The sequence below is a fragment of the Lactuca serriola genome, chromosome 4 (genome assembly GCF_051521515.1).
Source record: "Lactuca serriola cultivar US96UC23 chromosome 4, Lser_US96UC23_V15, whole genome shotgun sequence".
Taxonomy (NCBI): domain Eukaryota; kingdom Viridiplantae; phylum Streptophyta; class Magnoliopsida; order Asterales; family Asteraceae; genus Lactuca; species Lactuca serriola.
Genome location: NC_136411.1, coordinates 373,271,739 through 373,287,580, shown reverse-complemented (window position 1 = coordinate 373,287,580; position 15,842 = coordinate 373,271,739). Strand labels below are relative to the sequence as shown.

General features: G+C 30.5%; 1 protein-coding gene across 1 annotated transcript; it reads left to right on the top strand.

Moving 5' to 3' along the window:
- The first annotated feature begins 13,317 nt into the window (after positions 1-13,317).
- LOC145099776 (uncharacterized) lies at positions 13,318-15,521 on the top strand. Its single transcript, XM_079037283.1, has 4 exons — positions 13,318-13,711; positions 13,824-14,182; positions 14,290-15,040; positions 15,172-15,521. The coding sequence occupies exons 1-4, from the start codon at positions 13,318-13,320 to the stop codon at positions 15,519-15,521; spliced, it is 1,854 nt and encodes a 617-aa protein (XP_078893409.1).
- Positions 15,522-15,842: the final 321 nt, after the last annotated feature.

Genomic DNA, 15,842 nt, shown 5'->3' with positions numbered 1-15,842 from the left:
GTTAATTTGAAATTTAAAAGTCGTTCATATCCAATCCAATGCAAATATGGAAGTTTGTTTATTATAATGGGAAGAGAATTATTATCCAACCAATAAATTCCAAAAAATTCTCACCCAATAAAATCATATACCGAAATATATAGCATAATTCATTGTTTACGCTACTATTTTCTTGGCCATTCTGCTTCAGAGAACTCTTTACAAACGGTGTTCAATCCTTCCTCTCTGTCCGACTTATAATTTCCTTCGTTTTCTCATCATTTGTTGCATATTCATCCTCGAGGACAACCACTACACAAGTTTAGCAAACTGAATTAATGCATTTGTAAAAATTCCCATAGCAGCATATATTCTTCATAGTTTTGATGTTTATGTAATAAATTCTTCCACTTTAAAAACTTTACAGGTTTATTGTTTACATTATTTACATTTGACAATGAATTAACATACCAAAATTACTTTCATAATTCGTTTTTTAATGTTTATGACATTTATCATTATACTTTTTTACTCTAATTTTCATTATTGTATACTGAATGTATAAAGAACAGTCCCCGTTTAAACAGTATACATTAACTTCCTTACATGTACAACCGAATTTGCCCAGCAAGTCCCATTTTTGCTCTAACATCCGATTTCACAAGCAATGTGAAAGTACAAAAACCAATATTTGAAATACCTTGAAAAAAGCTATCACTCTATTTAACATTGTTTTCTTTAAATATTGATACAAACATCACCAATAATTAAACAGTATACATTAACTTCCTTACCTATACAACCAAATTTGCCTACCAAGTCCCATTTTTGCTCTAACATCCGATTTCACAAGCAATGTGAAAGTACACAAACCAGTATTTGAAATACCTTGAAAAAAGCTATCACTCTATTTAACATTGTTTATTTTAAATATTGATACAAACGAAAAAAGCTATCACTCTATTTAACATTGTTTATTTTAAATATTGATACAAACATCACCAATGTGTTTGATACATATTAAAAATGCCATCATTTTATTTGAAAGTGAATTAAAAGTGTTTGCTACCTGCTAAAAGGACCATTTTGATATACAGTAAAAATGAATTCTGCCCTCCAGACCATTTTCATATACAGTCAAAGTCAATAATTAAAACTGAAAAAAATCTGCAATCAAGAAATTCTCAAACACTTTTTTTCTGTTATCTTATTTGCTATATTTCTACTAAATAGTAACCAGTTTACTATGTCTTTGTATATATTCGATAATTGCATATATTAATTTACAAATATGCTATTTGCTAACATTTCTATATGGTTATATATTCTATAATTGCATATATTAATTTACAAATATGCTATTTGCTAACATTTCTATATGGTTTCAATCGTTTTGCAAAAAATGAATATAGGGAAGAAAGTTTACCTAAAAAACATTGATCAAATTGATGATAATTCACACATCAAGATACGAGTGCTGAAAATTATAGTGACAAAGAACATGGTTTGGCATGCGGAATTAAAGCTTGCACAATTGAACATGGTGATTTGGGTGTTTAAGAGATATATTGAATGTATATGGTGTTACACAAAAAGGATCTAGATCTAGACTACATAAATAACACACACTTACACACTCACTTTTACATCTCTCAAGCACACCTCTACAAGTGGACAAACCCACTATTTGTAGAGGTGTTTACATGTCTCTCTCTCACTCTCTATCTCTCATGTGTCTAAAGGCTAATACACCACATGCAAGTGGGTCTACACAAGTCAAACATTTACAAAGTCATGAATGAATAACTTTGCACCCCAACATTCTCCCCCTCAAAGTTAGGAATGAATGACCTACTTCAAATCTTCCAAAATCAAGCACTACGCGGTTCGAGCCTCAAAGGTGACACATGTCGAAACGAACTTCAATCTTCAATTCTTCCATGACTCTTCAATTTGGGCTCTAGGATGTGAGACCATACAAACCGAGCAGCAACGAATGATTAACTTCAAATAATCACCCCAAAGTTGCGCATAAAAACACACCCCAAAAATCTTCAATAAACCAAACCCATTTCGAATACATCACTTCCGAACTTCCAATTGCATCATCTCGTGGCTTCAAAACTTCAAGATCACTTCGGTCTTCAAATCCGCGTAATATGAAAAATTCAAGTTCGAATTTCCATATAAAACTTCTCCCCCTTTTTATAATCGAAATTTGATTATAAAACTCCAAGGAAAAAGAACGTGCTCTATTCGGAATTTTTCATGTCAAAACTCCCCCTTAACATGTGGCATAAATTTTGTGCTTCAATCCGGAAAATCCAAAAAATAATGAATTTTTAGCTTCGTTCACGGATCGCCTTTGACAAAATTTTTCAAAAATGGGTAAAAATTGTCAATTTCAAAATTCTGTAGTGACCCGGTGCGCCAAAAACAGCAAAATATGCAAAACTCTCCCCCTTTTCCAAAGCTGGGTAGAAAGCGTCAATTTGCACAAACTGTAGGGACTTGATTTGAAAATATTCCAATTACTCAAAATTTTTACCCCAAATGCGAAACTGGGTAAAATTTGCCATTTTGCGAAGACTGTAGGGATGCGAAATGAAAATTCTGCACTTTTGTCTTTTTATTACCCATTTTGCGAAGTTGGACCACTTCTATTATTTCTTGAAAAGAGCAGGGACCAAATGCGAAATTCTTAGCTTTCTTCCCCAATTCGCATTCTACTGTAAAATTTGCATTCTTCATTCACACCTCTTTCTTCGCATGTTCCAGTCATTTTTGAGTTCATTCGCATTTCAGTTGTTTGTCACACCAAATGCGAACTGAATATTAACCATAATCACCTTCACATCTTTAATCCCAATCCATACAACCTCATATGCGAAACCCAATTTTGATTTGTATTACCAAATGCGAACATTTTTGCTTTTACATGCGAACTGCTTTTGACTCCAATATTGAACAAAGCCCATTCTCAGATGCGAACTCAATTGATTACATATGCGAAAATCCAAACCCAATCGTTTTATTATGCGAACTCAACTGAGCTTTTCACAAAATCAACATCAACAACTCCAAAATCGTGTTTTCAAACTTTTGCAAACATCGATTTCACAGTCCTTCTTGACTTCGCATTGCTTCTTCACGAATCGTCCCTCAATCATCAACCCAATTGCGAATCCAAAATCAAAACTCAGATTCAAACTTACGCAATCGACAAACACCAAATCATCAATTTCTTCATCTGTTTGTTTCAACGACTAAAAAGATATCGATCGACTCTAACACCTTTCGGAATCAAAAATTAAATTTCTACATCTGTTCTTTATCAATCATCGAATCCATTCCAAGCATACCCTTCGAATTCAACTCCTTCAATCATCGATTCATCTCCTAAACTCCAATTTGTTTACAGTTTGACTTTTTAGAGTCAACGATCTATAAATACAAAATCGATGAATTTGATGTGCTATTTCAGATCAAAAAGCGTTTTTCAACTGTTCTTCATCTTCATCAAGTGTCCGTGATCAATTTTATCAAAATCAAAAACAGAAATCTACGATCACTTGATCATCATCGGTTGTTAATATACGAAATCATACACAACAAATTCACAAGTGTTTGATTAACACAAGCTTCTAATCGATTTTTCAGTAAGATTATTGCGAAATCATAGTTCAAGAAACATGGATTAAACACAGATGTGTAATTGAAGAAACGATGAAGAACGTAATTGTACAACAGATAAAGCTGGTGTACAAGTCAATTTGATACAAGCATCGGATCAACCACATTTGTTTATGGACTCAAAAATTTCTCATGAACAGTATCCGATTTAAGATTTGGGCTCAAACATAGATCATGAACAGTAAGTTGCATTTTGATTGGGCTTTTCACGAATTGATCAATGAACAGCAACATGTTAATAATTTTGGATTCAAATGATTTCATTTATGAACAGTGAGAAACATATGAGTGGCCTAAATGTTTGGATCGAATGAATCAGTGAATATATTTTGATTTGATAGATTTTGGGCTAAAATTTGATTCAAATGAATATTTGCTAATTTAGAATCGAATCAACCAAACGAATATGAGATTGGATCGGGCTTGATCAACAAAAAATTTATTGGATCAAAACAAATGGGTTTTTCAACAAAAATTTAGATCCAACGAGTCAAATGATCACAAATCAAAAACACAACGCACGAATCAAATATTACGAGAGATCATAGAGAGAGACTCACCAAAATTGTTCAAGTTGAGACAAAAATTGCCAAACCGAGAATCGTTCTTCAAAAGTCACGTTGATCGTGAAAACCAAGCTTTGATACCAATTGTAGTGACAAAGAACATGGTTTGGCATGCGGAATTAAAGCTTGCACAATTGAACATGGTGATTTGGGTGTTTAAGAGATATATTGAATGTATATGGTGTTACACAAAAAGGATCTAGATCTAGACTACATAAATAACACACACTTACACACTCACTTTTACATCTCTCAAGCACACCTCTACAAGTGGACAAACCCACTATTTGTAGAGGTGTTTACATGTCTCTCTCTCACTCTCTATCTCTCATGTGTCTAAAGGCTAATACACCACATGCAAGTGGGTCTACACAAGTCAAACATTTACAAAGTCATGAATGAATAACTTTGCACCCCAACAAAAATGTGGAACTTTACTAGAAATAATACGGTTTGTTTAATTGAAATGATCATAATGGACGAGGAGGTTTGTTGTATTTCTTATATTTTTTGTATTCCATTCAATATTACATATGTTGCAACAAACAAATAATTCTTATTTATTTGATTGAACAGGGAACACAATACCATTCTCGTGTCTTCAATCAAAATTTCTCCAGATTTGGTCATTTATTAAAGGAAAATGACACTTATATAATTATAAAACTCAATATGGCGGCTATTCTTAATGGTTTTAGTTATACAGGTCATAAGCAAACAATAACTTTGGATTGGAAAAGTATCCTTAAAAAATGTGACGACTTTTCCGGACCAGTGAATGGATTTATGTTTATTGATTTTAATTCAATCATAGAACAAACATGCCCACGGGACGCATTCTTTGGTTAGTTATTAAATTTTATTCCAATTTCTTTTTTGACTTGTGTTCTTTATTATACATTTTTTATTTTAATGTTTTAATATTAAATAATACTATAACTTGTGTTATTCATGTGTAGATGTTATTGGACAGATTGTCTCAATTCGACCGCTTGAAACATTAAATCCTGTAGCATCCAAGCATTATATCAAACTCACACTTAGCAACCTAGAGTGAGTTTATATTATTTTTATTCGTTTATTATCTTTAATTAAATCACAACTTAATAGTATTAACTATTTTCATTGTTTATTTAGGTCTGTACATCTTAAGGTTACTATCTTTGGAACTCAAGCATACCAACTATCACAATACCTAAAAGAGAATCCGACGGTTAATTGTGTTGTTATAGTGATGCAGTATGTAAAGCTTAACATTTGGAATGGTTTGTATTCACATATTATATATATATATATATATATATATATATATATATATATATATATATATATATATTTGCTTTTGTATAATTGTTATTGATTTGCTATTTTAATATTACAGGAGTTGGTCAAGCTAAAAGTCATTTTGAAGTAACCAAAATGTTCATAAATTCTGACATTGTTGAAATTAATGAGTACAAGAAAATGTTAGTTTTTTTTATTTCTGTTATTTGTTTAATTTAGACTAACACAAATCCTATGATTTATCAAATCATTTTAAACATTACAGATTGAAAGCTGATGACAATCTTGGTAAATCTGAAAAAAGCATTACTTCACTCCAAAGCTACTCTTCTTCATATACAGATGACTTTAAGGGCACTTTCCCATTAAAAACAATTTGTGAAATCATAGAACCGCTGAAGGTACATTGCATTGTTTGATATCCTTTTATTTTTTTTACACTATGTATTTTCCTAACTTTACATGCTATTAAATACAGGAAATGAAATTTTTGTTAGTTGCTTCAATCGTTAATATAAGACAAAATCTACACTGGTATTACGAAGCCTGCTACAAATGTGGAAAAAAAATAACTTCAGTTCCAAGACACAATCATTCGTATACCGACCCTCAGAAAGTTACAGAAACTGTTGTTGTTTAGTGTAAAGATCCAAGTTGCAATAATTCGGATTTTCGTACAGTTATCAAGTAAACACTTTTATATTTATATTAATTGTTTCAAACATTATAGATAATTTATATTTGTCTAATTGTTTTATTAAGGTATATAATTCCAATCAACGTACAAGATGGTACTGGCACCATTGGATTGACTCTTTTTGATAGAGAAGCAAAGAGGTTGTTAGATATAAGTGCATATGAGTTGAAAATGATACATGAAGCGGTATATTATATTATTCATATATTAATATTATAAGACATTTAATTTGTTAATATTTATTAAAAATCTTCTTACAGGCTGGAGACAGTGATGCACTATTTCCAATGCAACTTAACGTGTTGAAAAACCGCAAGTTTGCTTTTCTTGTAGATATTACAAAATACAATGTCAACAACTATAATAATGTCTACACCATTCTCAAGCTTACAGAAGATGTATCCATTGTTTCAGAATTGGAAAGTAAATTAGAACTTATGGTACAAAACATTTTAGGGTTCACCAATTATATTTGTTTACTATGTAAATACATAACGATTAACATATTTCCATTTAATTTTGTAGAGTATTGAATCTGTCTCCTTAAATCAAGTGCCTTTGGAATCAGATGATGTTGTACAGCCTGTTCCAAAGGTTTTTCAATTTCTTTCCTTAAGTTTTATTTATATTCAGTTGTTCCAATTAAATACTTATTTTTTTAAAATAAATTTAGGATTTCATCTCACAAACAAATGAAAGCTTTACACCATCAACAGTTGATAAATCAACCGCAACAAGTCCTAGCAAAATATCAACTGATTTGAAGCGCAACCTCCAAGACATTTATGACGTTGATTCTGGAGATGATTTAAGTTCAACTAAGGCTAAAAGACAATCAATCGGAGAGGAAACTCCACTATTAATTCCAAAAGTCGAGAAGTGAGTTGGTTTTGGTTATAACACACATTTACTATGATGTTGCTTATGGTTTTAAACATATTTTGATTGGTTGGTATGCTTCTTATGTTTAGATATTTAGGATGTCAATTATTATTTGTTTTGGATATATTTGGGTATTTTATTGTTTTAAAGTGGACAAGTTAGTTACTTTTGGTTTTAACACACGTTTAATATATTTTGATGTTTCTTTGGTTTTAAAGATATTTTGAATGTTTGGTATGCTTTTTATTTTTAGATATTAAGGATGTCAATTATTATTTGTTTTGGATATATTTGGATACTTTTATTGTTTTAAAGTGGACAAGTTAGTTGGTTTTGATTTTAACACACGTTTAATATATTTTGATGATGCTTTGGTTTAAAAGATATTTTGATTTGGGGATAAAAAGCTAAAATCTCTTTAATTACATATAATCTTCTTTTAAAAGTTTAACTAAGGCATAGTTTCAATGTTGATTTGATTTGCATTTGTGTCCAGATTATGTAGAACCGTAATAGTTAACATTTTGTCTAAATTATGTGAATGTTGTTATGTATTTGTACCATTTGATGTTTCCTTTAAGTTTAAAATTGATCTGGTGCATTTTTTTTTGATCATTTTTGTCTATTGTTTTATCGTAAGCAAACTACTTTTACTTAAATTATTGTTTCCAAAATTGACCTGAACAGGTGGCCTTTCTTCCTGGTATGTATTTGAATTTCTATTCTTACTACCAGCTTTTCTTTATTCAACTGTTTCATACATTCATCGAGAGCATCTTGTGTGTATAAAATAGATTATTAGGTGGTTTTGTTTCCAGCTTAAAGAATCGGGATCTCTATTTTTGCAATTCTTTATGTTTTATGTCTTATACTTTCTGCTGATTAGTTTATGTAAATGTGACTTTCTCATTTTCTTTTTGGTTTAAGATTTGATTGAGTAGACATGTTACATAGAGATTCGAAGATGAATATCATAACTATGGTTACTAAATTGCAAAGGGTTATAAGTGTTGTTCCTTTTACCTCTGTACAATGTATGTTTCAATATAAAGCATTCTCTATTAATTAACTTATATGAAATATTTCCATTGAATATTTAGATATGCTGTGGACTATATCTTATATGAATATAGTGCGTTGGTAAGCCTCACACAAGTGCATTATATCTAATGTTTGTTTTCTGTTACATTTTGTTCTCAAATTGATACTAGGGAATGCAAATCATATACATGAATCGTTAATGCCCTTTTTAATAAAAGAAGCTGATTATATGTAGAATTATTTAGTTACTTCTTGATAGTATAATCACAGGTATCACTTTTTTAAATAGAGCCATTATTTTTCGTGTTTATATGTTAGAATTGTACCAGTTGTTGATGTCAATGGTTGGATATTTGTATATTTATCGGTTCATTGGATGAGTATTTTTACTCGACTTCACGATGTGGCATTCTTAAGAATTTCCAACAACAAATTTTATTGATGGTAAAGCTGTTAATCAGATTCTTGATTGTTATCAATATGCATTGTATGGCCAAACACATTTTGAAACTTGTAAGGCTTTATATTCATGTAATGACATTATTTAACTCACAATTCATGATTGCAAGGACGACTATAAGACAATATTTTGTAATCCATATATTTTTAAAGGTGTTTTATGTGAAAGAAACAGATTGTTATTCATCAAAAGACATGTAGAGTTGTTTAAAAATTTTCAATAAAGTTGTTGAGTTTTTCTCAAGCACATCGTGGTTACACTAGGGACTGATCATAAGGAAAAGTCTCCCCCTTACAATATTGTCAAATATACCTTCACCATACTCAAGAAATGGGTACTGCTATAGTACCAGGAATCATGGTATGTTTACTTGGAATATGTCTTAGGTCCAAGATAACCAATTGAACAAAACTCTACTTGACGTAGTCACAAAAAATAAAAAATAAAAATTAAAAAATTGTTTGAACCTATAGCTTTCATTAAAGGATGATATAAAGTTTTTAAAAACTTGTAACACAATGAACAAAGGAAGATTATGTTTACATTTTGGCAATTTTACTTATTATTTTGGTCAGGTTAGTGTCTAACATTTTGATGGATCATAAATTTAATTTCTTGAACTAATAATACATTTATTTCATGGTAGCACCATATATAGTATATGTATATCCTCTATAAATAAATAAATTTTCTCTATTTAAAATATCGTAGCATAAATTTCGGTAATCCCTTATTAAATTCAAATCATATGTTAATATGTAATCAATTTGTGATCTATTAAATCCCATAAAATCAGGAACATAAATTTATCCAATAAAAATTCATAAAACCTGGTAGTATATTATGAAGATATTATTATGTGAATAAGGTTATATCTTTAAATATACCTCATAACGTGAAAGCAATCATTTTGAAAATCCTCATTCGTCTTCTTTGTCTTTGAATTGGATATGCAATTCTTATTTCCTCAAAGTTACAACAAGCTACTTCATAGAAGTTGTATTCCTCATTTTAGTTCACACGTTAACTGCTTTTCATTTTAAAACCCTCTTACTTCCTGCAAGATTTCAATATTCATATACCAGGTTAGTCTTTTGAGTTGTAATTACATTGGTTTCAGTATGGAATTATTGTTGAACATTGAAAGTCAATTGATTTATTGTATTTCAATTCCATACTCATTTGCAACTAAATGTTGGAATGGAATTGAAATATTCCAATTCCAAGCAAACTAAAGAAAAACATCGATCAAAAGCCATCTTGACTAAGAAAATATTATTTACCTGGTAAAGTTCCATCAAGTTGTTAAAGCTCTAATCTTTTGAAACAAGGTTTTTGAATCTCTTCATCTGTCACAATATCTGCAAATACTGTAAAAAAAAGTGTTATCTCTTGTGAAACAGATTTCACAAACTGAAGTTTATTCAAAATATGTACATACTCGGAAAAAAATGTGTTACCTCTTCTAAATAGACATTCATTCCTACTAACTGTAACAAACATACTCGAATAGATGTTTTGAATCAATAATATATTTTTTAATCAACACCACTTTTGGTATATCCAACGATTTTTTCTTCATGGTTTCCATGGAGAACTAGGGTTTTACCCCCTCATATCATCCCAACAATTAATTGGTTGAAATTGGGGAAAGAACAATTCGAAATAAAATAAGCCCTAGGTTGGAAATGACGATGATGACCGGTGATGCACATCAGGGAAGGAATTGAGGTAGGCGGTAGAATAAGGAGATTCGGGGTTAGGATCGTCTATTCTCATGGAAACGGAGACTATGTCGTATGAGGAGAGCTCACTGTAGATGAAATCCTCAAGTTTCCATTTCATGAGTTGTTGAAGACAATCGATGGTGTGTGAATCGATGAAATAAGTTGAGGGTGGACCGGCGAGTGAGTGATAGGAAGACACACACAGAAAGAGAAAGATAGAGAGAGTGAGTGATGAAGAAGATGTATGTAGAAAGAGAGTTGATGCGAGAGTATTGCGATTTCATGACTCGATTTCTTTCTGCATATACAACACATGTGACGACTGACAGTGCGTGTGGGTATTGACTATTATTTGGATCCCTTCGACCCATATTTAGCTTTGGATATACCAAAAGTCATGTTAACTTTAATATATTTAATTAAATACACTTTTACACATTATAAACAAATATAAAGTTCGATTTTATATTATTTAAAATCTTAAAAAGATTTAAGTTGAGTTATTTTTTAATAAAATAATACATCACTAAATTAATATTTGTAGATTTACAAAACCATTGTATTAAACAAATACATAAAAAATTATATAATCCATCGTATAATGTTAATTTGATATTTCTTAAATATTTTAATTTTTAAAATAACATCATTTATCTTTTAAAGTTGCAGACATACAATGCATTTCTGTTCTAAAAAGATTACAAAAATAAATACTTCAACAACTACATCGGTTAATACTTCAATTAACAAAGGTAACTTTTCAAATAAATTTACTTTATTATTATTATTTCTTATTTTTTTAACTAAAATCAAGTTTATTTAAATATTTAACATATATATTCACATAAAAAAATAGATAAATTGTCAAGTACTTCGTCCCCTGCAAATCAATATTCTTCTAAATTGGTAACCAATGCTTACAAAGGTACGCTTATTTATTCCATTGTATTATATAATCATATTATTTACCTAATTTCACATTTCATATCGTATCTTATGTGTTCTTATGCAGAAAACAAGAATAACGTGTACTACATGCAAGCCCGAGAGAAAAGAAGACAAAGAAAAATATATTTGGAAAATAAAAGATCGAAGAAAATGAAAACAACATTGAACGTTCCAAGTACATTAATACTGCATCTCTTAAATAATATAATTAACTACATCCTATTATTATTTTATATTTTATGTTTTATTGTTACTTTGTTTTATACAAATCTTTAAAAGTTTTATAAGTTGTTGTTATTTGCAGATCAATCGACCAACATTGTTGGTCAAACTCAAAATGTCAATTCATTTACTTCACCTGGAATGCATACTACAACCATACAATACTCTCATTCCTTGACATATGTTAGAACTCCGTTATCTAACATTACAAATGTTAAAAATCCATTATCTAACATTACAAATGGTAATTATTTATTATTTTTAAAATATACTATTATCCATTTTGTATATAATATATATATATATATATATATATATATATATATACTTATTATACTTATTATAATTTCTTTTGGTCAGATAACATCAGTATCGATAAATATGTCACTTCCAAAATACCAAACAGCAGACAGTACTATGTAGTTTCAAATGAAATGACATCAAAAAATGCATCTACAGTAACCACTTCTTCATCATCAATCAAGTTAAATCCAGGATGTCATAGATTAAAAACGAAGACAAGACATTTATCCCCTATCCCATTGATTGATTTGACAGAAGATGTAGAAAATATGCATCAAGTGAACAATGAAAATCTTATAGTTGGTATCTCAAATGGTAATAAAAAAATAATATCCATTTTACATTTCAAATACTATGTTGTATATACTTATAAAATTCATTGATATTTTATTCAATGCTTTTATTTTACAGAATATTTGGATCATCGTGATCAAGATGTTGTATGTCAAACATGTCGTGCAAAGTTATGGAGAAATGAATCCATTAGAGGTAAAGAAAAGGGGAACACAGATTATTCATTATGTTGTGCTTACGGCAAAGTTCCACTTCCAGATTTAAAGAAAGCACCCCCGACTTATGAAACAATGTTCCGAAATATAGATTCAAAAAGCAAACACTTCATGAAAAACATTCGACGTTACAATTTAATGTTTTCTTTTACGTCGATGGGTGGTAAAATTGATTCTTCAATCAATAGAGGAAACGCTCCATACATTTTCAGATTGGGTGGTCAAAATTATCATAGTATTGGAAGTCTTTTACCAGCAAAAGGATCGGAACCAAAATTCTCTCAGTTATACACTTATGACACTGACAATGAAATTACAAATAGACAAAGATGTTTTCGGTATTTTTTTCAAACTTCTTATTCATAATTTATTATTTATATATATATATATATATATATATATATATATATATATATATATATATATATGTATATATATTACTAATATTATGTATAAATTTATTTATTTTAGTGGGGAAAAGGATCAATCAACATCAATTGATAGTGATATTATTGAAGATATTAAGGTGATGTTGGATTCAAATAATGTCTTGGTTAGATCTTATAGGATGGTAAGAGATACTTTTCAGAAAAATCCAGAAGTTGATAAGAAATTACGACTTATCGGGAGAAGGGGACAAGATGGAAGAACATATAACCTACCGACTGCTTCTGAGGTTGCTGCTTTAATTATTGGTGACATTTTTGATTCAATCGAAAAGAGGGACATCGTCATTCAAATAAAAAATGGTTCTCTACAACGTATCAGTGAATTGCATCCTTCGTACCTTCCTCTCCAATATCCATTGCTATTTCCATATGTGGATGATGGTTACAGTGTTGACATTCTTCATAGAGGTGTGTCATTTACGACCGACAACAAGCATGCGAAATGTACAATGAGAGAATATTTCGATTATAGGATTCAAGACAGAGATCATTCATTCTCTCTCATACTTAATTCAAAAAGGTTGTTTCAACAGTTTCTGATAGATGCCTATACTATGATGGAAACAGAGAGATTGTACTACATACGTAGGCAACAACATGTTCTTAGATGTGATTCTTATGAAAATTTACGTAACCAAAAAGCTCAAGGAACAATTGATATCTCGAATGTCGGCCAACGTGTCATATTACCTTCGTCCTTTACCGGTGGTGCGCGCTATATGCTGCAAAACTATTTGGATGCCATGTCACTATGTAAATGGTTTGGATATCCTGATTTCTTCATAACCTTTACGTGTAATCCCAAACGGCCTGAGATTAAAAGGTTTCTTAAGGATACTTCACTTCAACCAGAAGACAGGCCTGATATACTATGTAGGTTGTTCAAGATCAAGCTTGATGCTTTCATTAAAGACTTAAGGGAGAATCAAATTTTCGGCAAAGTTCAAGCATGTAATTAAAAGTATATTTATTAATTTTTTATAAAACATTGATCTTATTAATATATATTAAATATTTTTTTAAAATCTAATTACATTTCTTTTTTTGGCAAATTCTTTTACAGATGTTTATACCATTGAATTTCAAAAAAGAGGTTTTCCGCATAGTCATATATGCCTATTCATGCATTCTGACAACAAGCTACCAACTGTTGAATGTATCGATCCGATAATTTCAGCAGAGATACCAGACAGAATTGAAGATCCTGAATTGTATTCACTTGTGAATGAGTTTATGATTCATGGTCCATGTGGAGCTGAAAATATGAATTGTCCATGCATGGTGGATAAAAGGTGTTCTAAAAACTTTCCAAAACAATTCTGTAATCATTCGTCTGTTGATCAGAATGCTTTTCCGCTATATAGGCAAAGAAACGATGGTCATTTTGTTGAAAAATCAGGTGTAAGGTTGGATGATAGAAATGTTGTTCCATACAACAAATATCTATTGAAAAGATACCAGACACATATTAATATTGAATGGTGCAATCAGGGATCTTCTATAAAGTATTTTTTAAATACATAAATAAGGGTCCTGATAGAGCTACAGTTGCTGTTGTACCAACCAACAATGAATGTGAAAATAATGATGCGGTCGATGAAATAGCTGAATATTACGATTGTAGATATTTATCAGCATGTGAAGCATCATGGCGAATTTTTACATATGATGTTCATTGCAGATATCCTTCTGTTGTCAGACTACCTTTTCATCTTCCTAATCAACAGCAGATTGTATATAGCGAAGACGATGATATTGATGATGTTCTTGACAAACCTTCTGTTGCGGCTTCAAAGTTCACATCTTGGATGAAGTGTAATTCAATTGATAGTGAAGCACGGAAACTCACATATGTTGAATTTCCTACAAAGTTTGTTTGGATATCAAATAGTCGGTTTTGGAAGCGAAGGAAAGTAGGAAAAGCCATCGGTAGAATTCATTCGGTTTCACCTAAACTAGGTGAAACATATTTCTTAAGGATTCTTTTAAATAAAGTAAAAGGTCCAACATCGTTTGATGATATTCGCACGGTAAATGGTGAAACACATTCTTTTTTTAGAGATGCTTGTTATGCACTCGGGCTATTAGATGATGACAAGGAATACATTGAGGCAATTAAAGAAGCAAGTCATTCTGGATCTGCTTTTTATCTACGCTTCTTATTTGCTACATTGTTGATGTGTAATAGTATGTCTAAACCAGAGGTCGTTTGGGAAAATACATGGGAATATCTGGCAGATGGAATTCTATATAACCAACGACAAAGATTTAAGTCTGCAGGTATTGCATTTTTTTCTTATTTTTTATTTAAATTAATTTATTTTTATTATTCAACACCCATTAAATATTTAGTAATAAAATTATTAAATATCGAACACATATTTTATTAATTATTTAATATTTTCGTGCAGAATTGTCACTCGGAGTAGATGAACTTAAAAACTTAACTTTGTTCGAAATAGAACAAATTTTACTTCGAAACAACTCTACTCTCAAAAACTTCAAAAACATGCCATACCCAGATGTTGAATCCGTTTCTTCTTCAAACAATCGACTTATCACCGAGGAGCCAGATTACGACATTCTCGTTATAAAGAATGACTATGATCGTATGTTTCTTTCATTAACAAATAAGCAACGTAACATTTTGCTAAACATCATGAGTGTTATTCAAGAAAATAAAGGAGGTGTCTTTTTTGTTTACGGTTATGGTGGAATGGGTAGAACTTTTTTTATGGAAAACAATATCTGCAACAATTAGATCTGAAGGTAATATTGTCTTAAATGTTGCTTCAAGCGGTATTGCTTCCTTATTATTACCCGGTGGTAGAACAGCACACTCTCGATTTATACTTCCATTTGAACTTAAAGAGGATTCTTTTTGTAAAATAAATCCAAACTGTGAGTTGGCTAGCTTAATAAGAAAAACCTCTTTAATAATTTGGGATGAAGCACCTATGGTCCATAAGCATGCATTTGAAGCTTTAGATCGAACTTTGTAGGATTTGTTAAGGTGCGGAAATTTAACCATCTCAAATATTCCATTTGGAGGGAAAGTTATTGTCTTTGGAGGAGATTTTAG

Bases quoted from the DNA above. Each gene is read 5' to 3' on its own strand.
- LOC145099776 (XM_079037283.1), top strand. From the start codon at position 13,318: ATGGAAACAGAGAGATTGTACTACATACGTAGGCAACAACATGTTCTT. The intron at 13,712-13,823 runs GTAATTAAAAGT...ATTCTTTTACAG, and splicing joins TTTCGGCAAAGTTCAAGCAT to ATGTTTATACCATTGAATTT. The intron at 15,041-15,171 runs GTATTGCATTTT...ATTTTCGTGCAG, and splicing joins ACAAAGATTTAAGTCTGCAG to AATTGTCACTCGGAGTAGAT.